At 35.9% G+C, this 27,585-nt stretch overlaps 5 protein-coding genes across 8 annotated transcripts; 2 read left to right on the top strand and 3 right to left on the bottom strand.

The window, feature by feature from the left end:
• LOC129237506 (deoxyribonuclease-2-alpha) lies at positions 1-2,183 on the top strand. 2 transcript variants are annotated; one of them, XM_054872301.1, is made up of 4 exons: positions 1-116; positions 174-342; positions 407-1,120; positions 1,192-2,183. In XM_054872301.1, exons 2-4 carry the CDS (start codon positions 230-232, stop codon positions 1,484-1,486), a joined length of 1,122 nt encoding a protein of 373 aa, XP_054728276.1. In that variant the 5' UTR covers positions 1-116; positions 174-229; the 3' UTR covers positions 1,487-2,183. The 2 variants fall into 2 exon arrangements, with proteins under 2 accessions (XP_054728276.1, XP_054728275.1); XM_054872300.1 differs by having other exon boundaries at positions 6-342.
• A 2,365-nt stretch (positions 2,184-4,548) lies between these two features.
• On the bottom strand, positions 4,549-7,328 carry LOC129237505 (ESF1 homolog). Its single transcript, XM_054872299.1, has 2 exons — positions 6,214-7,328; positions 4,549-6,145 (listed from the first exon to the last, which is right to left on the bottom strand). The coding sequence occupies exons 1-2, from the start codon at positions 7,102-7,104 to the stop codon at positions 4,661-4,663; spliced, it is 2,376 nt and encodes a 791-aa protein (XP_054728274.1). The 5' UTR covers positions 7,105-7,328; the 3' UTR covers positions 4,549-4,660.
• A 2,083-nt stretch (positions 7,329-9,411) lies between these two features.
• LOC129238854 (poly(A) RNA polymerase, mitochondrial) lies at positions 9,412-23,762 on the top strand. Its single transcript, XM_054874071.1, has 5 exons — positions 9,412-9,480; positions 9,542-9,671; positions 9,737-10,592; positions 22,557-23,016; positions 23,091-23,762. Exons 2-5 carry the CDS (start codon positions 9,572-9,574, stop codon positions 23,463-23,465), a joined length of 1,791 nt encoding a protein of 596 aa, XP_054730046.1. The 5' UTR covers positions 9,412-9,480; positions 9,542-9,571; the 3' UTR covers positions 23,466-23,762.
• LOC129238855 (tetraspanin-2A) lies at positions 13,828-19,172 on the bottom strand. 3 transcript variants are annotated; one of them, XM_054874072.1, is made up of 2 exons: positions 19,061-19,172; positions 13,828-14,908 (listed from the first exon to the last, which is right to left on the bottom strand). In XM_054874072.1, the coding sequence occupies exon 2, from the start codon at positions 14,835-14,837 to the stop codon at positions 14,109-14,111; it is 729 nt and encodes a 242-aa protein (XP_054730047.1). In that variant the 5' UTR covers positions 14,838-14,908; positions 19,061-19,172; the 3' UTR covers positions 13,828-14,108. The 3 variants fall into 3 exon arrangements, with proteins under 3 accessions (XP_054730047.1, XP_054730050.1, XP_054730048.1); XM_054874075.1 differs by lacking the exon at positions 19,061-19,172 and adding an exon at positions 15,632-15,707; XM_054874073.1 differs by lacking the exon at positions 19,061-19,172 and adding an exon at positions 15,582-15,619.
• Positions 23,763-26,140: 2,378 nt separating the features above from the next.
• On the bottom strand, positions 26,141-27,468 carry LOC129238005 (uncharacterized). Its single transcript, XM_054873032.1, has 4 exons — positions 27,352-27,468; positions 27,177-27,263; positions 26,934-27,092; positions 26,141-26,803 (listed from the first exon to the last, which is right to left on the bottom strand). Exons 1-4 carry the CDS (start codon positions 27,415-27,417, stop codon positions 26,555-26,557), a joined length of 561 nt encoding a protein of 186 aa, XP_054729007.1. The 5' UTR covers positions 27,418-27,468; the 3' UTR covers positions 26,141-26,554.
• Between the last annotated feature and the right edge of the window lie 117 nt (positions 27,469-27,585).

The following is a 27,585-nucleotide window of genomic DNA, read 5'->3' as shown; positions in this document are numbered from 1 at the left end:
ATTATTTGCTCGATTACGTTTCAAGCGATAAGTCTTTGTATAGAAATTAGCGATGTTGGAGATCTTAGTTTGAAGCGTAAAGCAGCTGTGAGCGGTCACTGCAAGAAAAGCTGTCGGTAATTTTTAAGAAATTGCAAAGTAAATTTAAAACTATCAGTTCTACCTTGATTTAGTACAACATTTACGAGCTTCTGTCATTTCTGAGCGCACGACTAATTGAATATTAGCAATGAGTCGCAATGTATTGCTACTGCTTTTGCTGCCCTTCGTCTGCACCTTGGCGGCCAAGCGCGCAGCGTCAAAAGTAGTTTGTAAAGATGAAGATGGCGCGCCAGTGGATTGGTGAGTACGCATGCAACTAATTTCAAATTAAAACAATTTCATCGCCTGCCCCCACCACTTCTAGGTTCTACATGTACAAATTGCCGCGCATACACACCCAGTACGGCGCGAGACGCAATAGCAGCGGTTTCAACTATCTCTACATCTCGAGCAGTAACTATGATGCCTGGCGTTTGTCAGCGCATGAAGTCACCTCAACCGAATCCATGCCTGGCAAGCTACTGCAGCCACTGTTCGATGACGAAAGCGTGCTGGTAATCGCCTACAATGACCAAAAGCCCAACAGCAATTCGAGCACACCGAAGGCGCACGCCAAGGGCTTGCTAGCCACCGATGGCGAGTCGGCAATATGGCTGGTGCATTCAGTGCCCAGATACCCAGAAATACCAGTTTACAAATACCCGCTCACAGGCGGACGCTACGGCCAGAGTTTTCTTTGTATGTCTTTGCAAGACACCGAGGTGGATAAGGTGGCCACACAGTTACGGTTAATGGTGCCACTCATTTACTATACGCGCACACCGGAGGCGGTGCTTGCGCGCTTTCCCATCTTGCAGCAAGTGGTGAAGGGTAAGTGGCAAAAGGAAGCGCCCTATCAGAATAAAGTCAAGCTGGAGACGGTTGATGGCACGAAATTCAAGTCGTTCGCGAAAAGCGGCAAAGCTGTAACGGAATTGTATGAGGATGTCATTGCGCCAGAATTGGATGTCAACCTACTAGTGGAGACTTGGCGCAATGGTGGCGGTAATTTAGCAACGAATTGCACGAAGAATGAGAAGTGAGTAGAAATATGCATATTTTTTCATGCACACACACAAACTACTATAATTTTGAATATTTCCTCCCAAGAGTCTTCAACATAGAAGAAATCACCGAACAGTCACTGCAAATCTCATTTAGCACCCATTCTGATCATTCGAAATGGGCTGTATCACAGGAGAGTGGCTTTAAGCTCTGGCGTTGGCGCGTTGGTGGTGCGGATTGGATTTGTGTGGGCGACATCAATCGGCAACAAGATCAACTGGTACGCGGTGGTGGCAGCGTATGCCAGAAGAACAGCAAAGTTGCACAGCTTTATCGGCAGCTGATACAGGGTTATGAACCATGCCCAAGAAACAAGCGGGAAAGGGACGAAGTGAATTAGCTCGTAAATGGAGCAAATTCTCAAATTTGATCGTACACAAACTTTGTGCATTAGATTTAAGTGCATTATTTACAATTTTTTTTAAATAAATGCATACACACATGCATACATATGTATAGGGTTATTCAATAGGTGCGCTTCAACTTTTTTCCGATAGGGAGGGCGAACGACGCAATATTTTTTATTTTTCGCTTGTCATTTGTAAACTTCATTAGTATACATTTCATCATGGAACGCTACACACTTGAGCAACGATTGCAAATCGTGTAAATTTTTTATGAAAATAATCGCTCTATTGCTGCTACTTTAAGAGCATTACGGCCATTTTACGGTCCATTTAACAAGCCGTCCCGTTTTGGGGTTATGTGAAGTCATTGGTTTACAGTAACAAGCCGGCGACGATTTGTGAGCTCAGAGCCAATATTGAACGCGAAATTGCTGGAATTTCGGCCGATTTATGCAAAAGAGTGGTCGAAAATTGGGTTCAACGATTGGACTTCGTAAAACGTGCACGCGGTGGTCATGCAAAAGAAATCGAATTTCATACTTAAATGTTTATGTTCAAACTCGATAATAAAAAAAAATTAGTTAAAAAAGTCAAACCGTTTGTGTTTTATTCAAAAAAGTTCAAAAGTTGAAGCGCTCTTACTGAAAACCCCTATACATGTACACCTAAGTGAATGCACTCAACCATAAATTCTTTCATTGTTATGATCTGAATGACATTGTTTTTTCGTAAGTAAAGTACGAGTAGTAATAAACAAAAGTAATAATGAAAAAATAATATTAAAAATATAAAAAATATATAAAAATAATAATAAAAAACAATATAAAAAAATTAAAAAAAAAAAATAGGAAAAAAAACAAAAAATGTCGTAACAGGTGGTTCTGCGTCACCGAAATGTCCCAGATTTATATCCTGCTGAATTCTAAATAGAACTCTGCAAACCAATCCTGCTCTCTTATACGAACAATTGTACTTCACTTACATGGAACTTTGTACTTGTACAATTATACATTAGATAATAGGCGATGCCAAAAATGTAAAACGGCACTTAGAATAAAAGCGTGAAATTACATCGACACGATTTTTTCTTTCTCTGCGCGGAAATACTGCTTCATATCCGGCCCAGTTCTTCAGCAGCAAAAATGTTTTTAATTATTTTTATTTATTTATTTGTATTTATTTATTTATATTTATTTATTTATATTTATTTATTTTTATGTATTTATATTTAATTTATTTTTATTTATTTATAAATTTGTTTAAATTATTTATATTTATTTAACCTAACCTAATCTATATTTATTTATTTTTATTAATTTTATTTATTTATTGGTACTTATAATTATTTATTTATGGTTATTTATATTTTTTTTTATTTATTTAATGTTTTTCTATTTATTTACTTATTTATATTTTTTATTATTTTTATTTATATTTCTTCATTTTTTATCTATTTATATTTATTTATATTTAATTTATTTTTTTTTTTCTATTTATTTTTTTATTTATTTATTTATTTATATTAATTAATTTTTAAATTAATATTTACTTATTTTCATGTATTTAAATTTAATATATTTTTATTTTTTCTATTTTTTTATTTTTATTTATTTATTATTATTTTTTAATTATTCATATTTATTTAACCTATGTATTATATATTTATTTATATTTATATTAATAATTATTTATTTACGGTTATTTATATTTATTTTCATTTATTTTTTAATTTCTATTTTATTTTTTTACTTTCTTTTTATTTATTTAGTTAAATTTATTTATTTAATTTTTTTTTCTATTTATTTACTTATTAGTTTTTTTATTTATATTTATTTATTTTTATCAATTAATATTTAATTTATTAAGGGGGAGCACCACTGTGATTTTTCAAAAGAATCAATTTTTTTGCATTTTCTTAAAGTAAATATATTCAAAAGTATGTAAAAAAAAATTTTAACTTAAAATCTTGAAAATTGATGAAGTTATAGCCAATACAATAAGAGCAGGTAGTGAGTTACAACGGCTAATGAAAACTTTAAACGCGTTTTTCTCAAACGTTTTCTGAACACGGTGGCCTCAATTTCTCGAAGAATTATGAACCGTTTTTAATGTTTTTTTTTTTAATTTTTGTACATGTATTGACTACAGTCGTACATAGCCGTTTTTTTAAATTCCAAATATTAATATTTTTTCAAGCAAAAAAAGGGTAAAAACACAAACTCATTTTTCAAACCTGCACCATTTTCTCAAAAAAAAAAAAAACCGCCACGTACGACGATAGCCATTGTTGTATAGATTAAGAATTTTCTTGGTTTTTTGTTTTCAGATGATTTTTCACCGCTGTATCGTGGCGACCAGGGTGCATCAGTTTTTAATGACGTCATTGCATTAATATTAATAACAATTGTAATTTTTAATATTTTTTAATAAAAATTGTATCAGTATAGTTGAATATATGTTAAATAAATTATAATTTGCCCGATCTTCAAATAATCATCCCTACTTATAAAAAACAATTCATGAAAATCACTTAATTTTCACACGTTCACAGTGGGTACACCACTTATTTTTTAACCTATTTTTGTTATATTTTTTTATTTTTATTTAATTAATAATTCTTTTTAATTATTTATATTTATTTAACCTAACACAACCAATATTTATTTATTTATTTATATTTATTTTATAATTTATTTATATTTATTTTATAATTTATTTATATTTATAATTTTTATTTATTTAATTTAATAAATTGGAAAAAAAATTATTTTATTTATTTATAGTTTTATTTAAATTTGTTTTCTTTTTTTAGATTTTTTTAAAATATTTTTTCCTATTTATTTATTTATTATTTATTATTTATTTTCTTTTGTTCGTTTGAAAATTACAAAGATGCCAAATCCTTAAATCCGGCCTCCAGACATAATTACCAAATCGGCATCCCTGTAGGATGATCCGTCCGATGTGAGCTGTTTCTTGTGACGTTTAAGTCCCACACTGACTAAGGCTTTCGATTGCTTTTACGCGTCGTAAAACAACAGCTTTGCTAATCAAATTTCATTCCATTCCAAATCATTTTTACATAAAATTATAACAATACATATACATACATATGTATACATACAACAATCATATCCTAATTGGCATATACTACAATAGTTAAAATTTCATTTCTGCTGCTTCATTTGTATTTTGCGCTTCAAACTCTTCACCAACAGCGTATTCTCCAATTGCTTTTTCGGCCTTTTTGCCTCGACTTGCGGCAGTGCAGCATCATTACCATTCTTTAAACTTTCATCACCGTGGCGTCGCTTTAGCTTCTCTTGTATGAGTAACTCCATAGCTTTGGTTTTCTTGAAATGCGAATCTGTGGGATCGATATTGAATTTCGCCGATGTGTATACTGCCTTGAAACGTTCATCATTCACATTTAGTTGGAAATTGTCTTCTATCGGTTTGGCTTCGTCAGCAATGGTTGATTTCGATTTCTTCAATTGTTTGCGTCGTTTTCGTTTCGATTTTGTTTCTTGTTCAGATTTTAGAATCTTTTCCAAGCTAAAGTGCTGCTTACCCTGCTCCTCTAAATCATCATCGTCCAACAAAAGTTGCAATTCTCTTGCTTGCTTTTCCTCTTCTTCTGCAGCCTGCTGCTTATCCAATGCCTTTTGTTGATTCTTTAGCTTGTCACTTTTTTTCGCTTTGGTGTCAATGAAATCACCCCTAGCAAATTCTTCAGCAAAATAAGGATCGTTCATATCGATACCATCAGGTATGCTATCGGAATCAGAGGAATTGTCAGCATCGGGATCCAAGCCACGTGCTTGCATTTTCTTCTTCTTACGCTCTTCCTTGCGCTGCTTGTTTCGCTCACTGCGCTTTTGCAACACCTTTTCGATGGGCGTCAACTTTTGTGGTTTCTTATTATCGTCGGACTCTTCCGGCTCCCTATCTTTGTCGTCTTTTTGCTCTTCTACATTCCAACTAATTTCCATATCAAATTTATTATTCTTCTTTTGTTGTTCCTTCTCATTGATTTCCGCTAACAGTGCCTTGTATTTATTGAGTATGTCGTCCTTTTTACGTTTTGGTTTCTCAGCCTTACGCGCATCATTCGCATTTTTTAATTCATTTCCATTTGCTTGCTCGATTTCATCTTCTTCTGCGCTATCGTCATCATCGTCCGCACTACTGTATGCGACCATTTTACGCAGTTCCTTATCACTGACTTCATTCAATTTTCCGCTAGCCAATTTTTCACCCAACTCCTGCCTTTCTACAGCTGTTTCATCCCATGTCAGATCAACCTTAGCCTGCTGCAAAGCTGTTGTTGTGAATTGTCGCGGTTTATAGCTGTTGGTATCCGGCAAATCTGTGCACACATCAGTGGGTTCGTCTTCATCAAAAGTAGTGTCGTTAGGTACGAAGCGTAAATCCACGCGTGTTGCAGAACTTTCGTACTCAATGCCATCACATTCTTTATAGATTTTGTCCGCTGTAGCCACACTATCAAATTCTGCCACTGCGTAATAGTAACGCAAACGATTTAGTTGATACTGGCGTAGCTTTTCCATGTGGTATTCATCACCTTCTTCCGCATCGCTATCCTGGTCCTGGACGAGTTCATCATCTGACTCCCTGTCTTTATTTGCAATCTATAAATATAGTAATTAAAAGAAAGAAATTAAAAAATATTTAACGCAAAATTTCTTTATGAAATAACCTTGGCGCTATTCATCTCTTTTCCGAGACCAATTAACTCCGTTGGTCCGTGTATATCTTCTTCTCGCATTCGCTCTTTTCCGAACTCTGAGGGATATATTTTCACACTCAGCACACTTCCACCCGGTGGTAGAAACGAGCTAAATAATACCATCAAATCAACGGCACGTATGCGATCCCAATCCATATTACAAATAGCAAGTCTGTGCGTAGACTCATCTGTGGTTTCCGCTTCTTGATCTAGTTCTCCCCAGATATGGTCAATATTTGCCTCGAGATCATCCTCCTCATCACTCGATTCTTCATCTGACGATGAGTCGGTTATGAGCCTGCCCTCTCCACGCGCATAATCAATATCTGGATCCAACAAACGTTCTCGCAATGTTTTCGGCACATTCTCTCCATCACTATCAAGCTCATCGTTTTCACCTTCTTTCTCTTCGCCGGGTGTGCTTTCACTAGAAGCATCATCATCACGACTGATCGCCTTTAATTCCTTGCGACGCTCCAATTCCTCCTGTGCTTCATCATCATCTTCTTCATGTTCAAATGCATGCTGTTTTTCCTCATCTTCGTCCGTTTCTGTATCGGATGAATTTAGTTCGTAATATTTGCGTAAATCTTCGGCATTGGTTTTATTCACTCGTCGCCCATACTTGTCCACAGTATACTTCACGTTGAATTTATCATCAGTGAACATCCTTTGGAAGCGTTTGTCGATCTTCACTTTACGCTGCACCTTTGGTATCCCACGAAAGCGCGGATCACTGACCAGGTGCTGGAAACGTTCATCCTGCCATATGCCTGAGCTGCTCGCTGCCGCACTAGAAGTGGGTTTATCATTTTCACTTTTCTTTACTTTGTCGACCTTTTGAGGCTTGTCCTTCGCCATTTCGTTTTATTCAATTATTTCCTTCTACTGCTGTATCCAAATGAATCGAATAAAAACAATTTTTCGGCAATTGTTGATCTTGCAAATCTGTCAAAGTTCCGCACGTGCAGTAGGACCAGATATGTTTATTGTAACATTATTAAGGTGGCCACATAAATTTTCATAGTTTAATTTTAAGGAATAGACCGGTCATTTGACATGAAATTTTCTATTTGAATAAAAAAAATTTCTACAATCTAACTAACTGGTTGCCACCATAAACTAAAATGATAATCTGAAACATGAAGAACGGAAAGAGAAAACAAAAAACTGGTCTCAAAAATACTTACCTCACTTTTACAACTTCAATCGTATGCTTTTTAATATCTGTCAATGTTGTGCAAGAGACAAGGAACAATTCAATAATGATATATTCATCTATCCTTTTCAATGACATGTATTAAATAGTCTTGAAAATTTTTTGAAAAACAAAAGTGTTCTAATCTGCCTAAAATTTACAAATGAAGCTAAACCAAATCAGAATAAATGAAGCATGGCGATGTTCAATCCATAATGTTAAAAGCGCAGTCAAATAGAAGAAAAGTATTTATTTTCATGTTGCTAACAAAGCGTGCGTCAAAGACTTATTTCTAATAGGCCAGACAGACGATGGCGTTAATCGGGATTAACAACTTAATTCCGAATTATGTTACGAATTAAGAGCAACTAATATGGATTGACAATTAGACTTAATTCTCATAATTTAAGCGGATTAAGGGAATTCTCGATGGCAACATTACCGAAAAATGTAATTTAATATCTATTGTGAATGAAAAATAATGAAACTTCTAAAGAGAAGAACAAGAAGGCTGCATACAATGCTAGTTTGTACTAATTCGCTGGAAATTATATTAATTGTGTTGATATTCTGAAGCAGGGATCCGGTATACTAGACAGGGCTAGTTTACTGGGGCGGCAGCCCTTGGTCGGGAAAACCCCGAGTCATTCCGGTAACGTAGAACCGGCTGCCAGTTTCTGCTAGGGTGTCACCGTAGGCCTCACCCATGCAGACACCTGCTTGAGCCTGAGCCACCTACAAGGGACATCAGGAGGCACTTCCTCAACTACGTGGACGAGATCTAGGACAAAAAAGACAGACCACGCCAGGATCGGACAGTGTGCAGACAGGCCATAAACGACATTCATCGGGAGACCCTTACCACCTTCTTAAGCTCCCGACCTCCGAATGCCGTTATCGGAGTCCAACCACCACCTTTGCAGACGAAGAGCTCCAGCTTCCCCGAGAGTCCCGCGTAACCTTGGCACAATTACGTTCTGGATACTGTAGCAGGTTAAACTCCTACCTATCCCGAATCGACCCTGACATACTAAACATATGTCCAGCATGTGAAGGCATCCCGCACGACACTAACCACCTTTTCACGTGCCCCATCAAACCCACTCATCTAACACCTCTCTCCCTCTGGACCCAACCCGTCGAAACAGCCAGACGACCGGTGATTACACTACACTGACAGGGCAAAGGTACTCCTACAACAACAACAACACAGTCTGAAGCAGTTTCAGAAATTGCAGTTCAAGATTTTTTTCAAATAAATAATTTTTTCTTAGTATCAAGGAAGCTAATACCGGTATTAGTTGCCTGCGGTCCATCTTTAACTGACAAAACTATCCAATAAACAAATCAGCTGTTCACTATTCCACGTAACAACCGTCTGTCACACTATAATTTTCATCAGAATTAACTGCGCCGGTGATCCGATTAACGCTGCTATCTGTCCAGACTGTAACTAAGTACCTCGTTAGTAAATTTTTGACTGCTTTCCATGATCAATTTCAATCAAATTGCCAATCGAGACAGGAAATTGAATGAATTTGACAATTCATATCATAAAATAGCTTAAGTCATATATTGCCAACTTCTGTAGAGCAATCAACTTTTATTTTGCATGTTTGCCAGCCAATTGGTATTTTTTCGGACGTTCACATTTGCAGCATTTTTGATAACATTTGTTTTCTAGACTATGCTTTTCCCTTTTGCCAAAAAGTGAATTCCTCAGAATATCAGCGTCCCTCTTTCCTCTTCATCGCATAAATCAAACAATGCCCATACTTAAAATATTGCTATCGCATTCAATCAAATTTAACAGTTTTTATAAAATGAACAATTGAGTCTCGAGATGTTGTCGTTGAATACACTTTGGTTACAATCACATACAATTCTTGTACCGGTTTATATATTTCTTTAAGTCGGTACTGCTTATTTACACTGCCGAGTGTATTACATCCCTAATCTAACATACAACACTAACTACAGCTGATCAATTCAACTTAACCTCAGTGAGTTCTTTTCGCCGCTAAACTATTACCGATTGGGTTTGTATATTTTGTCTGATTTGATAAATAATATAATTTTGCTAATTTAATAACAATTCAGGCACTAAACTGAACGTTGACAGACGATATTATGCATTGCTTGGTGAGAAACAATACAAAACAGTGTTTATTATGGAGCAAACATCTACGTAAAACATTCTCTTCCAATGCCGGTGCCACCCAGGGTAAGGGTAAGATAATCAAAATATAACTTTCTAGCATCTACTATTTATATTTGCAAACATTGATTTTTTAGAAAAACTCACCTACAATAATATGATGCAGCGACGTCAGCAACAAGCCACACGGAGTATTGTGGTGCAAGTACAATCCGAAAAATCATTCCCTGAATTGTATAACTATTGCGCCAGTTTTGGACAGATACTCAGTGCACATCATTATTGCATACGACATGATGATGATCAACATTATATATTATTAGAGTTTGCCAGCATGCAAGAAGCCAATACTGCCATATCCGCCTCGGCTTATAATGATGAACTTTCTGGTGTGCCGGCACACTCACCTTTTCTTTGGTTTAGAGCTGTAAGTGGTAAGCGTGCGTCAAAAGCAACTACTAAATCGACAACAGCTACATTAGATGCGATTGGTGGTACCGCAATGCTTGATAACAATGCCCTAAATGATCTGTTATGCGCAGCACCGGATTTAGATGGACAAATTGTGCTTTTGCACCAGCGAACGCAACTCAATGATCTAGGAGTACGTTTGCGTTTTCTTGCTGCACTACAAGTACAGCAGGCCGTTTCGGGTATATTTCCCTATGCAAATGCACAACCATTTGGTTCGTCGGTAAATGGTTTTGGCAGAATGGGCTGTGATTTAGATTTAATATTGCGTTTCGATCGTGAAGTGGTGGGACCGGCTACTATGCAGCGTAATAACGAGGCGCGTTTAGTATTTCATACGAAGGAAAATCTAACGAATGGTCGTTCGCAGACACAACGACAAATGGAAAGTATTGGTGATATGTTACACCTTTTTTTACCCGGAGTTTGTCATGTGCGACGCATACTACAGGCACGTGTGCCGATTATCAAATACCATCATGAGCATTTGAATTTGGAAATTGATCTGTCCATGAGCAATCTGTGAGTATTGTTCTTATATAATTATGTGTACATACTTATATTAGGGCGGGTCGATTTAAAAATCGCTCATTGCTCTGTGAAATTCGTATTCTATTGATCAAAATAAGAAACTTTGCCGAAGGAACCATACCTCTAAAACGAATTCCGATGTCCCACAATTTTAAAATATCGCCATTTTTGGCCTTTACATGAAAAAATCAGCTAAATGGCTATGTTTTTTCTTTATTTTTATTTATTTATAATAATATTTATTATTTATTTGTAATATCTATTTTTTCTCTTAAGAAATTTATTTAGTTAGAACATATGTAGATGAAAAAATTAATTTAAGTGAGTTATAGAAAAGAAACTAAAAAGTTCGACCCCAATTTGGGGGACATCAGAATTCGTTTTAGAGGTATGGTTCCTTCGGCAAAGTTTCTTATTTTGATCCCTAGAATATGATTTTCACAGAGCAATGGGCGATTTTTTTGCCTCCCCACAAATCGACCCGGTCTAACTTATATATATTGCTGATCATCAGATTTTGCTTTTTTCGATTCTGAAAAGAAGCGGGATGCTTGATTTTTCTGGTCCTATGACACATTTTTTTTCTGAGAATTATCTTGCTTCGGGTTCTTCTAATCTTTAAAAGTCATGTTTTATAAACCTACCTAAATCCTATTACATTTTGAAAGATATTTACTATACCAATTAATTTTTTTTTTAAATATATAAAAATTTTGCTTTAGACACTTTTCACTCTACTTAGAAAATTTGAATAGTTCACCTACCAACCTCAGCTACAGAGTTTTTTTAACTGCGCTATTACTTTCTACTTCCATTATTATTGTAATGTGTTAAACATTGAAAAAAAAAAAATTATAATATAATATATATTGAGTTCAAGTAGCAAAGAACTACTAATTCTTATTTTTATAATTTGAAACTCGACAAACCCCATTTTTACTATCTAACTCTGTTTATTAACTGACGCTGGAAGCTCTTTAAATCTGGCTAAAGCAAATAGTGCACTATCTTAGTAAATTTTCGACTACATTTCTTAGCTGCCTTAAGTGCACTTGGACCTTAAGATCTATTGTGCTTTCTACTATTCACGATACTTTATTCAGACCCAGTTCTTTGAATGAACTTAAGATAGGCTGGCTTGAGTGTGCGCGCTTCTCTTCAAGTGTGGTGATTTTCTAGGTGGCAGAATCGCCAGAAGTCATAAGACTCCGAACCTGTGAAGATGACTTCGCAGTCCGTAGAGGTTTAGCAAATATTTGAATCCTTTACAATTTCTCTCTCTCAGAAGAACTTTGTTTGGCATGTTGTTGTTGTTTTAGCAGTTTGTTTGGAACAGTTGTTGCAGCAGTTTGTATGGAGTAGTAGTTGTTGTTGTAGCAGCATAAACATTCCCCATACTTACATACGGTGAATAACGGTAACGTAGAACCGGCTGTCGTGGAGTAGTAGTAGTAGTAGTCGTTGTTGTTGTATCAGTTTATGTGGAATTGTTATTGTTGCTTTTGTTTTTGTAACAGTTAACTAAACCCTCCCAGTGCGGAGTAGTCATCGATGGTCATCGTCTAACTCATATAACGATAGGCCCAGGAAACGTCCTGTGTCGACAGGTTAGGTCCAGAGGGAAACGGGAATTAGGTGAGTTGATTCGCGAGGACATGTGAATATGTGGTTAGTATCGTGCAGTGTGCCTTCAAGTGCTGGGCATTAGTATATTCAGTATGTCGGGGTCAATTGCGCATAAATAGGAGTTTAACTTTCTACAATGTTCAGAACGTAATTGAGCTAAGGTTACGCGAGGCGGCTGAAATTCTTCGTCTGCAAAATGTGGTGATTAGCCTCTGATAACGGCATTCGGGGATAGGAAGTTTAGGAAGGTGTTTACCACTTCCCGACAGTAGTTGTAGTTTTTTTTTGTCCTGGGTCTCGTCAGTGTAGTTGAAGAGATGCTTCCTAACGTGCCTGAGAGCTACCTCAGGATATAGCAGATGTCTGCTGGTCTCCTATGTTCCTGATTGTTCGATATTTGCGTCGTGCAAGACATCGATGACTTGTGTTTCAAAGTGCGCGTTTATCTTGCCAGCCTTTCTCGCTTGTTCACTGCGAAGAATCTCAAACTTTCCCGATTAAAACTTTCCTCTCTACTACCTGGACGAGGGAAGTCAAACTTATAGTAGAGCTAAAGGTGAAAGTCGGTGGCCCATCGATACCGACCGTTAACAACCCCAAAACCTTGGGCGTCACCTTCGACAGTTTGCTCTCCTTTTCAGCGCATACAACCGCAATTGTCAATAAGGTCCAAAACCACAACAAAGGTCTCAAATCGCTAGCCGGCAGCACTTGGGACAAATACAAAGAAATGTTGCTGGCGAGATATAAGACGATTGGGAGGCTGGCTCTGAATTATGCGGTTGTTGTTGTTTTAACAGCATATGCGGTCGCCTGCCCCAGTGATACGCAGTGGATAAGACTTCAGACCTGTCAAAACGCTGCAATCAGGACAGCCACGGGATGCCTGCTGTCTCCCTTGCAACACCTTCACAACGAGGCTTCCATGCTGCCGATTAAGGAGTACAGTAAAATGTTTGGCGTAGTTGTTGTTGTAGCATCAATACAAGCCCTGTTAGTGTAGTGTATACCACCGGTCGTCTTCTTCTAAACCTGCGGTAGCACCCAAGCAGAAACTGTTTGCTGAGTAGTTTATAATCTGTGCCTCGTTGTGAAGGTGTTGAAGAGGAGGCATCAGGAGGAAACCCGTCGCTGTCCGAAAACAGTGTTTTGGCAAGTCTGGCGCTTTATCCACTGCGTGTCACTAGTTTCAGGCGACGAGACAGGCGCAGCATAGTTTAGAACCGGTCATCCAATTGGCTTAAATGTCGATAGCAACAATTCTTTGTCTTTGTCCCAAGTGCTGTCGGCAAGCGATTTGAGGACCTTGCTTTGAACCGTTTATCATGTTTGGCGTAGTCGCACAGTGTGATATCAGCTTAGGTGTCTGCCAGTCTTACTTCTTCATCTCTGCGTTCTTCCTAGATTGTGCGCTGTCAACTCGCCATTCGCGAATTTTCCTCAACATCAGCCGGACAGTTAGAATAGATACCTGAATGAGTTTGTAAAAAGTATAGCGATGACTTCATAGATTTCTTGCAATTTTCTTCCAAATGTAGAAGAAAGCACAAAGTTTTATTTATTTATGATTTTATTAAAACTACTTGTGAGCTTAGGCGTATTTGTAAAGGTATCTTTTGTTAACAACCTTAAAAATCTAATGGGTAACTGTAAAAATTAAATATGTATGAAAAATATTTATGTGGTATGTAAAAAGTTCATTCGGCGGTTTTGTGTTAAAAAAAAGTAGAGTTTTAAAATTGTCGATTTCCAACGGAACTCAATGCGCGCGTTTAAAGAACAGGTATGCATTTCCAGCAACAATCAGCATTCATATTCGACTCCAATACCCTCTCTCACTGTTTATCCTTACTTTAATTACTATCCAGCAACTCGCACTTCTCAGTGCCTGTAGGTACGCGCTTCATCTTCCTCCTTCTTAACAGCTTGCACCAATACCAAACTCAAAACAGCGCAGATTACATGCAACAGAGCCAATCCCAATGCCACGGCAACAATCCATGAAGTCTTGCCCGTAAAGAACCAAGTCAATTCGTCGACACAACCATTAAAGAAACAATTGCCGCTCACAGTATCGCGGCATGAATCTGGCAATGGTTGATGTAGATTCCAATAATCCCACGGACCAGTTGCACCACAGCAGCCAATATTACTCTGAATCATATTAAGCACGTATGTGGAATGCGAATACTCTGAGGTACTAACAAAACTTGTCAACGACCTGCTCAACAGCGGTTGAAGGCTGGAATGCATGGTACTATAATCAAGCAGTACGGCCGATCCAGCCACGGCTGCAACAAAACCGAAAATCTGCGTGCCTAGGAAGACTAGTAGCGCCAAAACATTCTCCATCAGCGCGCTGAGGCAACCCAAAAACGATACAGCCATCATGATGATGCTTGTGCCGATAAATATGTAGACGCCAATGTAAAATGATTGTGCCTGAAGTATGGACAGCCAATTGTTGAAGCCCTGCTCGGCGCGCAACCAAATGCTGAGCGCAAACAAGGCGGTGGCAAACATCCATGCGACAATGTTAAAGCAGAAAAGTGTATATTTCACGCAGCCGATTTGCTTCTCCAGCGTATTCTCCTGCCGTCCAAAACCCATTTTGTTGTCGTTTTTGGCAATGTAATTGTTGGTATGATTTTGTTGTTGTACTCAGAGGTAGTGGCGAGCAGCTGAAATGAGAAGAGAAGAAGAAGTAAAATGAAATGAAGCACAGATTTAAATGTTTAGTTTCAATTGCTGAAGCCCTTTGGGGAATAGTAAAGCATTTTATGCGATAAGCGAATTAAATTTTTAAGGTTACAGCACAATAAACTCAGGCATTTCCCCATTAATGGCAGCCTAATCAATTACTTTATCAATGCGCGTAGATAAAATGCCAGCAATAAATTGTGACTAATAGACAAACAAGTTAAGTTCCTTTTTCGGAGAATTCAAGTTTTCCAATCTTTTTCGCGTGTTTTAATTTTACAATGAAATGTTAAGGAAAACAGTTTTTTAAGAAAGTCTATGTTATTGCTTTCTTCAAGGATTATAAATGTTTAAAATACTAAATATTAATTGTAGCACTTATTACACTTGCTAAAAAAATTGGCTATATATAAAAATATATATAAAACTCAGTATATATATTATGTATTCAAGCAATGAAAATCATTAATTTCCAAAAAAACATTTTTTTTTCAAATCAATTACAATCTTACACACATAAATTGTTTCTATTTACACATGCATAAATTATTATTAAACCAATTTTTTTTTTATAAATAAGTCTATACATGGATTACACTCGTACACTATTCAATAAAAAAAAATTCTTCACAATTTTCTAGTTGGCCCATTAACTTTTTGTTAAATTTTACTTCACTTCACCTCAATTCGTATTCCTAACTAACCACTGCTTAACACATTTTATATGACATTATCTATGTGTGTATAGCAAATACTGTTATCAGCTCAGCGCCATTGATGATTAATTTTGTTGGTGTTGCAACAACAGGTGCTTTCATACACTAATACGCGCGTGAGGTCATCGAAAGTTTTAAGTCATTCGAAATTGGTGTATTCACTTATATCTTTAAATTAGAAGTTTTGGTTTCTCTCAGAATTTTTAACAAAATATGTATTATGAGTTTTGTAGATTATTTTAATTTTTTTAATTTAAGTTCACAATTATTTTATATCAGGTGTTTTTAAGTAGCTTAAGAACTTAAAATGATAATACAAAACAGAAATATTGTTGTACTGATTTTTTTTAGTATGGTATAATCTAGTAAATAATTGCATGGCATTTATTATTTGAATATAATATCCAGCATATGTCTGCCAAGACTATGAGTTGCATGGTCCATTCGATCAGTCCAATTTTGGACTACTTTTTCCAATAAATCTGGCCGTATGGCGTCAATGGGGACTTGAATATTGCAATAAATCGAATGTTAAGTGCGCTGGATAGCAAGTTGCGTCGTCTTTTTGGAACCAAATGCCGTCGATGTTTAGCTGATCAATTTCGGAAACAAAAATTTAGTCAGCATAGCTCGATAGCGCTCGCAATTCACCGTAACGGCAGCAACGTAAGCACCCGACACGCTTCTTTAGTCGTTATTTTGATTTTTTTACAAGGATTCTAGACGTATTTTTAATGAATTGAATTTAAATTAACCTCCTTGTTTGTTTGGCTTGTACCAAAAATAGTAAAAAAAAATTATAGTTAATAAGTTTTTGATTATTTATATATTTTTTCATCAATAGAGTAAAAAATAAGCGCCGATTTTCATTCTTTTCTATTTATTATTTATTTATTTAATTTTTTTGAATTTTGCAAAATTTTTTATTTTCACTTTTTAATTTGGTCTTTATTTTTGATTTTATTTTAAATTATTTTTTCTGTTATTTGGTTTTTTTTTATTATTTTAATTTATACTTATGTTTAGTCACCTGTTATTGCCTGTACATTATTTGTATTTGATTTAAATCAATTGTTTTTTATAGTTATTTATTTAATTTATTATTTTTATTTAACTTTAATTTATTGATTTTTAATTTATTTTATATTGCTTCAATTTATTTCAACTATTATACATATATACTTCTAACCAAAAAGCACATCGCACTAAAAGTTAGCATGCAAACTTGCTTAAATACGCTTATCACAAAAAAGATTCTAAAGAACCTATGCGTAAGATTGGGCCCAAGACTAACTTTCTGGTATTTCCAGAAATACCTGTACAAAATAGGGAAATGCGAACACCACGCATGCATATATGGTGACGCAGCCGCAGATGATGCTGAACACACCTTTTTCCAATGCATGCGTTGGGAATAAGAACGTGGAACGCTTGAGAACGCCCGGTCACATAATCAGTGAAAATGTAATCGACAAGATGCTAACTAGCGAGGAAACGTAGAAGGTCATCAGTGGTTTCAGAGAAAAAATTCTCCGTATAAAAAAGCGGGGACTGGACGCAGGCACTTAGGTATAGACCTTTGTAATGAGGAAGATGGGACGCCACGCTGAAGTAATGCGAAAGCAGTTGCAGGGTGAGCGACGGTTCCAAACGAGGGGGAGTTGTTTTTGTCTCCGGACATACCATTGCTGCGTCGGCAGCTTTAATGATGCATTAAGCATTTTAAACCTCGTCATTGGCAAAACAAAGAACAAATTATACGTATATATATTTTATTCCATTACTTTTTGCCTTCATTTGTCTTATTTTTTATTTATTTAATTTTATTTTATTTCTAATTATTTTATTATCCCTAATTTAATTTAATTTTTATTCTATTTTATTATACTTTTTTCTTATTTAATGTGATTGTATTTTTTTTATTTTATTTTATTAATTTTTTTATTTTATTTTTTATCTAAATATTATATGTTTTACTTGGTTTAACTTTATTTTAATTTGTTTTTTTTTTTTTTTTTTTGTTTCGCTTTAATTTATTCTATTGAAATTTATTCATTTTAGTCAATTCTAGTTTATTATAATTTATTTTTAGTTTGATTTGAATAATTTTTTTTTTTGCTTTTAGTTTTCTTTTTATTTAAATTTAACTTTTTTATTTTATTCTATATTATTTAAATGTATTCTTTTTATTACATTCTCTTTTATTATAGTTTATTTTTATTTTTGCTTTAATATAGTTTATTTGAATAAATTATTATTTTTTGGTTTTTGTATTTAATTTCTTTTTATTTAAATTTAATTTAACATAATTTCATTAATTATATATAATTATTAATTTGTTTTAACTTTGTTTCGCTTTATTTTACTCTATTTAAATGTTTTCTTCTTATCCAATTTTATTTTATTATATTTTATTTAAATTTTTTAAAATTTAATTTGTTTATGTTAGTTTAATTTTTTGTTTATCTGGTTTTTGTTATTTAAATTTTTTTAATTAATTTATTTTTTTGGTTTAAGTAAAATTTTTGTTCTGTTTTTTTTTTTATTTAAATTAAATTTAGCTTAAAATAATTTAATTTAATTTTATTATTTGTGTTATTTTTTATTTGATCTCTTCTTGATTAATTTTATCTCATTTTTTTTTTCAATTTTATTTTATTATAATAAACTTTTATTCAAATAAAATTTTTAGTTTAATTTGAATAAATTCTTTATTTAAATTTTTGTTCTTGCATTTTTATTGAAATTTAATTTAATATAATTTATTTTATTTTATCTCATTTTATTTTGTTTTAGCTTTTATTCTATTCTATTTTTTTGTATTATTTGTAGGTATTGTATTTCATTTCATCTCATTTTATTTTATTTTTAATTTTTATTCTATTCTATTTTGTAACACTTATTTTTATTTAATGTAATTATTTTTTTTATTTATTCTTCTTAATTTACTTTTTTAATCAATTACATTTTGTTATTAATTAATTTTTATTTCTATTTTAATTAACTGAAATTTTTTAATTTAATTTAATTCAAGTTGTTTTTTTGTATTTAGTCATATTAATTTTATTATTAATATTTATTTCATTCTGTTTTATTTAATTAATGTTTTGTTGCTGGTTTAGTACTTTATTTCATTCATTCATTAAACTTCTTGTTCTATTTCATTTTCACATTTTCAGTTTCTGTTACGACTTCAATGCGTCAACGCCCTTGTTTTTTCTACGTTTTATCTCAAGTCTTCAATATTTGCAATATTTACAGTTACAAACTCATAGCCAAAAAATGTATGTCACTCAATCAAATCAGATTTATTTTTTTTTATAAACTTCAATAAATTCATTTCAAACTGTTTATTGGTCACATTTTTTTAAGAAGCAATCGCCCTTAAAATTCAGTTGAAGCAAAAAAAAAATTCACCTTTTAAGTAAGCGCGCTCAAAAGTTTATAAGTAATAGTTTTTGCCACAAATATGGTTTTCCAATACTCGATATATTTTTATAAATTCTCCGTTGGTTGTTATTTGCTTGGATTATTTAATTTTTTATTTTTTTTTAAGTAAATTAGTAAAATTCGACCTCTTCGCTGCTGGTCTCACTTTACTGTTCGTATGTCGTTGTCGTTCGTTGAAATTTCACTGAAGAAAATCTTTTGCTGTCGTTTTGTGAAATCATACCTCAAACCCACAGCTATCCAATAAGTGATCAAAAAACTGACAAAACAAATTTAGCAAGAATTGCGTACACTCTTACCAAAGCTACGAAGTGACGCTGATAAGATAAGCCACGAACGTTCGGCTGGCGATAAGATATAAGGCTGGTTCAACATAACCTGGCGCGCTGCTGGCGGACGTTGGTGGAAACAAGTGCATCACATACACGCTTAAAACCCCTCCGCTTTGTAACATAGAACACGACACTTGTTCGCTTCTTGGCTATCGCAATTCTTGTGTACTTACCATACAGCCTATTGCCCACAATGGCACAGGTGAATCAGTTATCTAAGCGAGCCACAGCAACAAAAGTGCGAGCTACAGGTACATACTCGTGCGTTACATTAATGCCCTCCACCTGTAGCTGCCAGTGCTAGTCGTTTGTTTTGAAATGCTTTGAAGGTTCCTCTTTATCTTGTTGGATTTTTTTCTGTGCATAGCTTTGTTATCAAATTTTATATGTTTTGGTATGCTCGTGTGATTCATCGTGGCGTTCGGTGTAACTCTAGATGATGAATATTCTTGGCCAATTCATACATGGACAGCTCGGTTGTAAAAGCAGGTCGGTTTATGTGTAAACTTTGAAATTGGCGCGAAAGCTCTTCTTGTGATAAGGAAGCTGCGTTCCACTTTTATCTGAGAAATGGGTTGAAATGAAAAGCTATGTTCACAGTGTCTGCTTTACACTGGTTGAAAACAAATGAAATCAGTAAAGTGGGTGTAAGTTTGGCTGTGTTTCTAAAACCTATTTCCAGCAGAGGAGAACTCTGGTATTACCTTCAATACATACTAAACTGAGTTGGATGTTTTTAATCTTAATCTTTAAGGTACTTGACCACCTTATAAGTTTCAAAAAATTAAATTTTTTTTTTTACATTTTTTCAATCCTTATACTTTTAAAAATCATCACCTGAAACTGTTTTTTTAAATTCGAATTCTAACAAAGTGAAATCAGTGAAAATGTGCAGGCGCATCCTGCACTCATTACTTGCTGACTCAGCGGAAAGAAAATAGCAAGTTTTAACTTTAAACGCGTTTTTCCAGAAATTACTTTTTTTCGAATGGCGGACACTTTATCTCCGAAACTGCTTAGCCGATTTTATTGATTTTGGTCTTGTTTTATTTGTTAAGATGTTTTGTATGCCAATTTACCACATTTTGCAAAAAAAAAGTTAATAAAGTATTGCTTTTTAAGCATAACATTGTGAAAAACAGGGGTGTTTTCTTAACTTTTTTTCAAACATCCGCCATTTTTTTATTATTTTTTTTTTGTCAGTTTGTGGTAAATTCTCACGCAAGGAACCTTCCTTTTGAAAATTTTGTTTCTCTCTTTTGTTTTAGAATTACCATTTCTAAGATTAACTGTCCGCCGCAAGACATGATTTTCTTCAGGCCTCGACTTTGGCGCCTCCTGGATATATGTTAAAAAAAGAAATTTTAATAAATCAATTTTTTTTTGTATTATATAAGCTCTAAATAAAAATTAAAAAAAAAATTTATTTTAATATATTACACAGAACATGAAAAAAAAAATTATTGAATATGTTGTACTTTTTAGCTTTCCAAGGTGGTCAAGTACCTTAAATCTTCTCAATTTGCTTGTATTTTTGTACTTCGAGCAATCATTAAAATCAATCAGGATGCTAGCCTCAATCGATTCGGATTTTTAATGACCTTGACTTTTTAGTGACCTCAACTTTTCATTGAGTTTTTCGCCGCCCGATTCGGTTACAAAGGCGGTTGGAAGTCGCTCCATCTGGGAGAAAGAGACACCTCCGATTTCGACATGATCATGTCAGATCATGCACCACTCTCCCTAATACAGAGTCCTAAATAAAATTGTACTAAGTAGCACAGGCCGCTTAGCATACTACCTACCTCGGCAGCAAAGTCCCCTCGGGCGATGGCACGAATGTAAATAGTTAAACGCTCCCGAATCGAAAAAGCCAGAGGGGCGTTCGGGATGTTTATGGCGAAACAACAACCTGAGTTCCATTGTAAAGGTTAGGCTCTTCAAGTCGAATGTGCTGTCGGTACTCCTGTAAAGTAGCTCTACCTGGAAAATCACCACCGCTATAACCAGTCGCTTAGAAGTTTTTGTCAACCGCTGTGTAGGGATTATATTCCGAATTTTCTGGCCACTAATAATGCCAAACAAAATATTGCTCGAAAAAGCAAACATGGAGCAGTTACACATTTGGATTAGAAGACAGAAATGGAAGTGGATTACGCAAAAAAGACGATAACATGGCGAAGAAGGTATTGGAATGGAACCCACTTACAACGAGAGGAAGAGCGCCTGGCAGAGCAAGAGAAACCTAGAAAAGAACTATAGATCGCGAGACGGCTTAACTCGGGTTAAGCTGGAAGCAGGTGAAAGTGTTACCCAGTAATCGGACGAGATGGCGCGTTTCACGCTAGGGATTCGAGGAAACAATGATGACAAGACTCTTCCATCGTACACGGTTCTGGGCTGTTGTTTTTGGGCCGTCCCGTATGATGGCGGCATCTGCTGTTTCGCGCGACGTAGACCTTCGCCATGCGTTGAATATTTGCAATTTAGTGCGCTTGGAGATTTGCCAACTCGCCCTATCGTATGCGTTTGCCCAAACGCCGCCCTTGCCTTGTTTAGCCTGAAGTTGCTTGAAGAATGCTGCTCGAATGACAGTCTTTGATATATATCCGGGTCGTTCCGTAACCATAGAACCGATTATTGTGCTGATATACCTTCGGGTCTAGGGGTTGCCGAATGTGTCTAGATCTTGTCAGCCAGTTCGAGAAAAGACTTCGTTTTGTAAACGACTAGGTCTTCGACAGGTGTTTACTGGGTTAGTATTTACAGTAGCATCTCAGCGACTGCTTGCATAGCAAGTTGATTGATAACCTTCTTAATTGGGATATTTTGTGATGGTCTTCAGCACCCTGCAAATTTGGACTCGGGTATTTTTAATTAATTTAGTGCTTCACTTCTTTGTTTTCTAACTATATTAATTCCCATAAGCTCCATCATTTTAATTACATAATTAAAATAATAATAATATTTTTAAAACATTTCAATTCTTGTCTTTTATCAAAACCTGAAAGTTGGTCGTTTAGAGTCACCCGAAGATTTCATTTATTCTCACATTTGTTCTGATCCATTTCAATTTCCTTTCATTATCTTTTTTTTAATTAAATAATTTTGAAAATAATCTATCCCCTCAGCACCGGTTTCTACATGTCCGAGTTGTTGTACATGTTTGGCGAGCTCGACGAACGCGTTCGACCATTAACCTTCTGCATTCGTCGCTGGGCACAAACTTGTGGCCTAACCAATCCCTCGCCTGGTCGTTGGATAAGCAATTTCTCACTGACGTGCCTTGTGATATTCTTCCTGCAGCAGATGAAACATCCCATATTGCCCACAATAAATACGCTGATGAAATCTACCACTCCGGAGGATATTCGCGTTACCGAGGATGGCATCAATTGCAGTTTCGGCAGGGATTTTGAACGCATTGGCTTTCGTAGTCGCAACACAACCGGCTTGAGTGAATTATTACTACAGTTTTTCGAATTCTATTCGCAATTCGATTTTCATAATCGTGCGATATCACTGAACGAGGGGCGAGCCATTGCAAAGCCAGAGCACTCTGCGCTATATATTGTGAATCCCCTGGAACAAGTGAGTAGCAAAAATAGTTAGTAGTTAGTTTCAAATCAAATTTAATTCTCTCCTCTCGCCTTATTATTTCACAGGTGCTCAATGTGAGTAAAAATGTCAGCCTGGAGGAGTGTGAGCGGCTGCGCATTGAGGTGCGCAATGCGGCTTGGGTGCTGGAGTCGGAAGTGGAGAATCCCTCAATACCGGACAATCGAAATTCTGAGTCCCCTTGGGGCATTTTGCATCTTTTCAAGTCAACTGAAAAATCCATTGTACGACCGAATATGTTTTTCAAACCACGCATGGTCGAAGTGAGCGAACTTTTTGACACCTCGACATCGGACACCCCTCCAACTCCAGTCGAGCACAAAAATGCCAATACAAAGCGAGAAGTGGAGAGTATAAAAACACAGGCGCGTGGTGACTTTAGACAAATGCGTGTGAATGCGAAAGGGCGCCGAAGTAGATGAACGAGTCTGACTGCAAATGCAATTTTATATTTAAGCAGTGAATTTTTTATGTTAACCTAACTGCCGTGAAAGCTAACACTGTAAGTGTGAAAAATATCTTTGTAAATAATTTGTTTCTGTAGATTCTGTAGAGAGCGGCAGACGTTTATAACACAAGAGTTGTTATAAAAAATTTTAAGTTTACAATCCTATGCATACAAGTAGATTAATGTTGTATATTTTCGTTTAAGAAACTTGTAATTGTTAAGTTTAATTAAAGGACAAAATAAAGTTGTAAGTCGTGAAAATTAAAAGCAACTGATAAGCCAAACAAAAATAGTTTTAAAAATATTAGATGTGCCTACGATGGATAGTACCGAGCTGCCTACAGCCAACGAATGTTTTAGAGATCTCACATTCACATTAGGCGAGACATAAGAGAAAAAACGTTCCCACGACAGTCGGTTCTACGTAACCGGAACGACCCGAATTTATATCCGGCCAAGGACTGTCACTTCAGCAGCATTCCTCGTATATACACGGGGAATGCTTATGCTGCTACAACAACAACAACAACAACAACAAATGAAGAATGCAACACAACGAACTTTATTCAAAATATTTGCCGCCCTTGAAGAACATACTATAGACCCATTTAAAATTTAAATAGTCATGATTCTATAGCGTGTTTTAACTGTAGAACTATATTAGATTTTTTGGTCTCCAATAGTTTCAGCTGAGATACTGCCCAGCTGAAGCTAAGCCACCTCCTAAAAAGATGGCCACAAATACGGCTACCCAGACGTGGGTAAATAAAATTGGTCCTTTATGGATGCCGTTCTGGTCCCTGCCAAAATAATACAGAAAGTAAACCCGGGAAGTGTGCGAAGGCTTTTTGAACCCTATATCACGCACCAAAACTAAAAACAAAACAAAAATTTGTTTGCTAAAAAACAACAACTAACCTACATGCAAAGCATTTAGTTAAGTCTTTCACAAACAATGACCCTACGCACAGCTGAGCATGGCTATTTAATTTCATTTCAAATGCATTTACGTTATTCAAATAAAAAAGCGGGGCCTGGGCGCAGGTATACAGATAGAAATCTTCTAAAGAGAAACATGAAGGGCTACATAAAGTAATGCGAAAGTGGTTCCAGAACCAAAATTTATAGCCCACCGCTGCGGCGGTCTCGTTGAGGCGTGAGTCATTTAATTCCCCTCATCAAAAAAAAAAAAATTAAAAATCCGTTCATCTGCTGCGTGTTTAGTTTCTCCAACGGGCTTGCCATAGCCTTATCGTTTCGTTCTTTATTTCGCGGGCTGCAAGTTTGCCTACTCCTTCTTCCATGCTCTCGTTCTTTCATGCCCATAACTTTTTCCACTCAAAGACTCGTAAATCTATATATCTATGAACTGCTTATCACTTGAACAGCTAGCCCTGATACTATGGCAGACACAACTCTCAGAGATGCCATTCGTTGTGCCGATGCTAGTAGCTTATACCGGTGATTTGCCTTAATTGCATTTGCCCACAATTCAGACCCATATAAGAGAACGAAAAGCGTGGTAGCTATCATTATTTCCTGACCCTTGGGGTTACTCCCACTATGTTTGCCATCAGTCTACTGAGTAGAGATGCCATCTTAGCGGGTTTCTCTGCTGCGTATTTTATTTGAGCCCAAAAATAAAGTGCCCGATATTAGAGAGAAGTGATTCACAGCATAAAAATATGATTAGTTAATATTCGAAGAAATAGCAAATCGTATAGAGGGCATCATAAGTGCGCTATTTCTCTGCTCCCGGTCTCCTAAACTCGACCATTATAGATATTGCACTTAGTGACAATTAACAAACATAGTTATTGACACTTCCTCAACTACGTGGACGAGATCCTGGACAAAACAGACAGACCACTCCAGGATCGGACAGTGTACAGACAGGCCATAAACGACATTCATCGGGAGACCCTTACCACCTTCTTAAGCTCCCGACCCCCGAATGCCGTTATCGGAGTCCAACCACCACCAATTGCTGACGAAGAGCTCCAGCTTCCCCGAGAGTCCCGCGTAACCTTGGCACAATTACGTTCTGGATACTGTAGCAGGTTAAACTATTTATCCAGAATCGACCCCGACATACTAAACATATGTCCGGCATGTGAAGGCTCCCCGCACGACACTAACCACCTTTTCACATGCCCCATCAAACCCACTCATCTAACACCTCTCTCCCTCTGGACCCAACCCGTCGAAACAGCCAGTTTCCTGGGCCTACCGTTAGATGAGCTAGACGAAGACGACCGGTGTTTACGCTACACTGACAGGGCAAAGATACTGCTACAACAACAACAACCCGAACATTTGAGATTTTTGAAATTTATTGAATAGTTTCATTAATCAGATCAAGTTGGTGGTGCATCCTGAACGTTATGGATGCTGAAGCTGTTCAAAATCCTGCTTATCCTCAATCGTTCCTAACATATTAAAAAAAAAAATTGCCTTACATGTAAAAACTAAATGAAGGAGTAAATTGTTGCGTTCAATTGAAGGAACTCATCTAGCTCCCTTTTCCGTTTGCCCCTAATTCAATTGAAATGTCACTTAGATTGAGCCTGCATTTAGAAGATCTCAATACGAATTTAGGTAGGACTCTGGACTCTAGACACATTTTATATTCGAAAAATCAGAGAGAGAGAGAGAGAATAAAGAATTTTTTATTTATCAATATTTGGATATATATTCGTACATAGATTTCAGGTGATAGTAGTATAACGAGCCAAAAAAGAGAAAAGGTAAACGAAATATTATCTAAAATCTACTAAGAGAACTTTGGTTGTGTGCCCAACTTCAATTAAATTAAAATATTTTCACGCAACTCTCCGAGGCTTAAAACTAAAATACTGTGCAATGTAAGGATTATAATTTTTCTACAACCATATGAGCTAAGCAAAAAACCACACTTATACATACAAATATGCGGATCCCTTACTTCGCAGCCCATTAATAAAAACTTAAATAAATTCCATTTAAAAAATAAATATGCAACCAGGCACTTTTCAACTGAGTTCCGTGCAATGTACTTCCACTTTATACGACTTCTTCTATAAACTACATTTGTTCCCACATCCGATGCCTATTCACCAGGAAATCATTCCACATTCGTTGCAGCAGATTGGGCTGCTCTTGATTCATGGCCAGCCCAGCGGGCATTGTGGGCAATTGGAAGGTCCATTGAGTTGGATTGAAGAGCGCTAATGGTATTGGAACGAACTGTGGTGCTGATGACTGCCTGGGAGCAGGTTGTACATTTTGTTGGTCGCTTCCTCTATTTAACGGTGCTAACTGCGCCTGCTGATCCTGCAAGTTGAATGATTGATAGAAAAGTAAATAAATTTTGCTAAATTTTGAAAATGTTTAAAATGATACCCTGTTAAATCAATTGACTTCACAATGCCCTCAAGCAATATGCCAGCCGATGTGTACCCACCTGATCGATATCAACCGCAAAATGTCCCTCTTTAACTGCCTTTTGAATGGCATCGCGCCACGCTGCGGTTTCTCGTAACTTCTGCGGAGTTATGCGCACAATGCCGTCGGTGAATAACTCCGGACCATTTACATTAGTTAGCCATTTTGGTTGCACCACCTGTGGAGAAGACAAGTAATAATAATTAGCCAGCAAGCTTGTATTAAATGTCGCATGGTTTTGTAGCGTTGATTTTTCACGCACTTGACGTTGCGTTCTCTGCCTGTTCTCTGCGCCATTTTCATGTTTTCTGCCAATTGGTGCTGCTCCTTCGAAGGGCAATGGTCGAGACTTAAAAGAAGAAAGTAGTAAATTATTTCTGTAATTTTCCGAAGATTTATAATCGAAATTTTGTATTTTTTCTTTATTACCAGCTTACATTTATTAAAGAAGCGCAACATAAAATTAAAATAGCGGAAAAAAATATATTTTCTAGTGGCTGCATCTTGATGCCATTAGCTTTAATAACTTTAAATGCAATGAGAATTCATTTTTAATTTACAGTTACTTTACAAATATTGAGTTGCCATTGTTCGAGTAGATTGCAATATATTTTTAGGAATTAAAGGGGTGTACAAAACAAAATAAACTAAATTAAGATAAAAACTAAGGT

The sequence above is a fragment of the Anastrepha obliqua genome, chromosome 2 (genome assembly GCF_027943255.1).
Source record: "Anastrepha obliqua isolate idAnaObli1 chromosome 2, idAnaObli1_1.0, whole genome shotgun sequence".
In the NCBI taxonomy this organism is placed as follows: Eukaryota; Metazoa; Arthropoda; class Insecta; order Diptera; family Tephritidae; genus Anastrepha; species Anastrepha obliqua.
The sequence above is the reverse complement of the archived record's forward strand: the minus strand, read 5'-3'. Positions and strand labels throughout refer to the sequence as shown.

Bases quoted from the DNA above. Each gene is read 5' to 3' on its own strand.
- LOC129237505 (XM_054872299.1), bottom strand. From the start codon at position 7,104: ATGGCGAAGGACAAGCCTCAAAAGGTCGACAAAGTAAAGAAAAGTGAA. The intron at 6,146-6,213 runs GTTATTTCATAA...CTATATTTATAG, and splicing joins AAGAGATGAATAGCGCCAAG to ATTGCAAATAAAGACAGGGA.
- LOC129238855 (XM_054874072.1), bottom strand. From the start codon at position 14,837: ATGGGTTTTGGACGGCAGGAGAATACGCTGGAGAAGCAAATCGGCTGC.
- LOC129238005 (XM_054873032.1), bottom strand. From the start codon at position 27,417: ATGCAGCCACTAGAAAATATATTTTTTTCCGCTATTTTAATTTTATGT. The intron at 27,264-27,351 runs GTAAGCTGGTAA...TCTTCTTTTAAG, and splicing joins GTTGCGCTTCTTTAATAAAT to TCTCGACCATTGCCCTTCGA. The intron at 27,093-27,176 runs GTGCGTGAAAAA...TCTTCTCCACAG, and splicing joins GGCAGAGAACGCAACGTCAA to GTGGTGCAACCAAAATGGCT.
- LOC129237506 (XM_054872301.1), top strand. From the start codon at position 230: ATGAGTCGCAATGTATTGCTACTGCTTTTGCTGCCCTTCGTCTGCACC. The intron at 343-406 runs GTGAGTACGCAT...CACCACTTCTAG, and splicing joins GATGGCGCGCCAGTGGATTG to GTTCTACATGTACAAATTGC. The intron at 1,121-1,191 runs GTGAGTAGAAAT...TTTCCTCCCAAG, and splicing joins AATTGCACGAAGAATGAGAA to AGTCTTCAACATAGAAGAAA.
- LOC129238854 (XM_054874071.1), top strand. From the start codon at position 9,572: ATGCATTGCTTGGTGAGAAACAATACAAAACAGTGTTTATTATGGAGC. The intron at 9,672-9,736 runs GTAAGATAATCA...TTGATTTTTTAG, and splicing joins CGGTGCCACCCAGGGTAAGG to AAAAACTCACCTACAATAAT. The intron at 23,017-23,090 runs GTGAGTAGCAAA...ATTATTTCACAG, and splicing joins TTGTGAATCCCCTGGAACAA to GTGCTCAATGTGAGTAAAAA.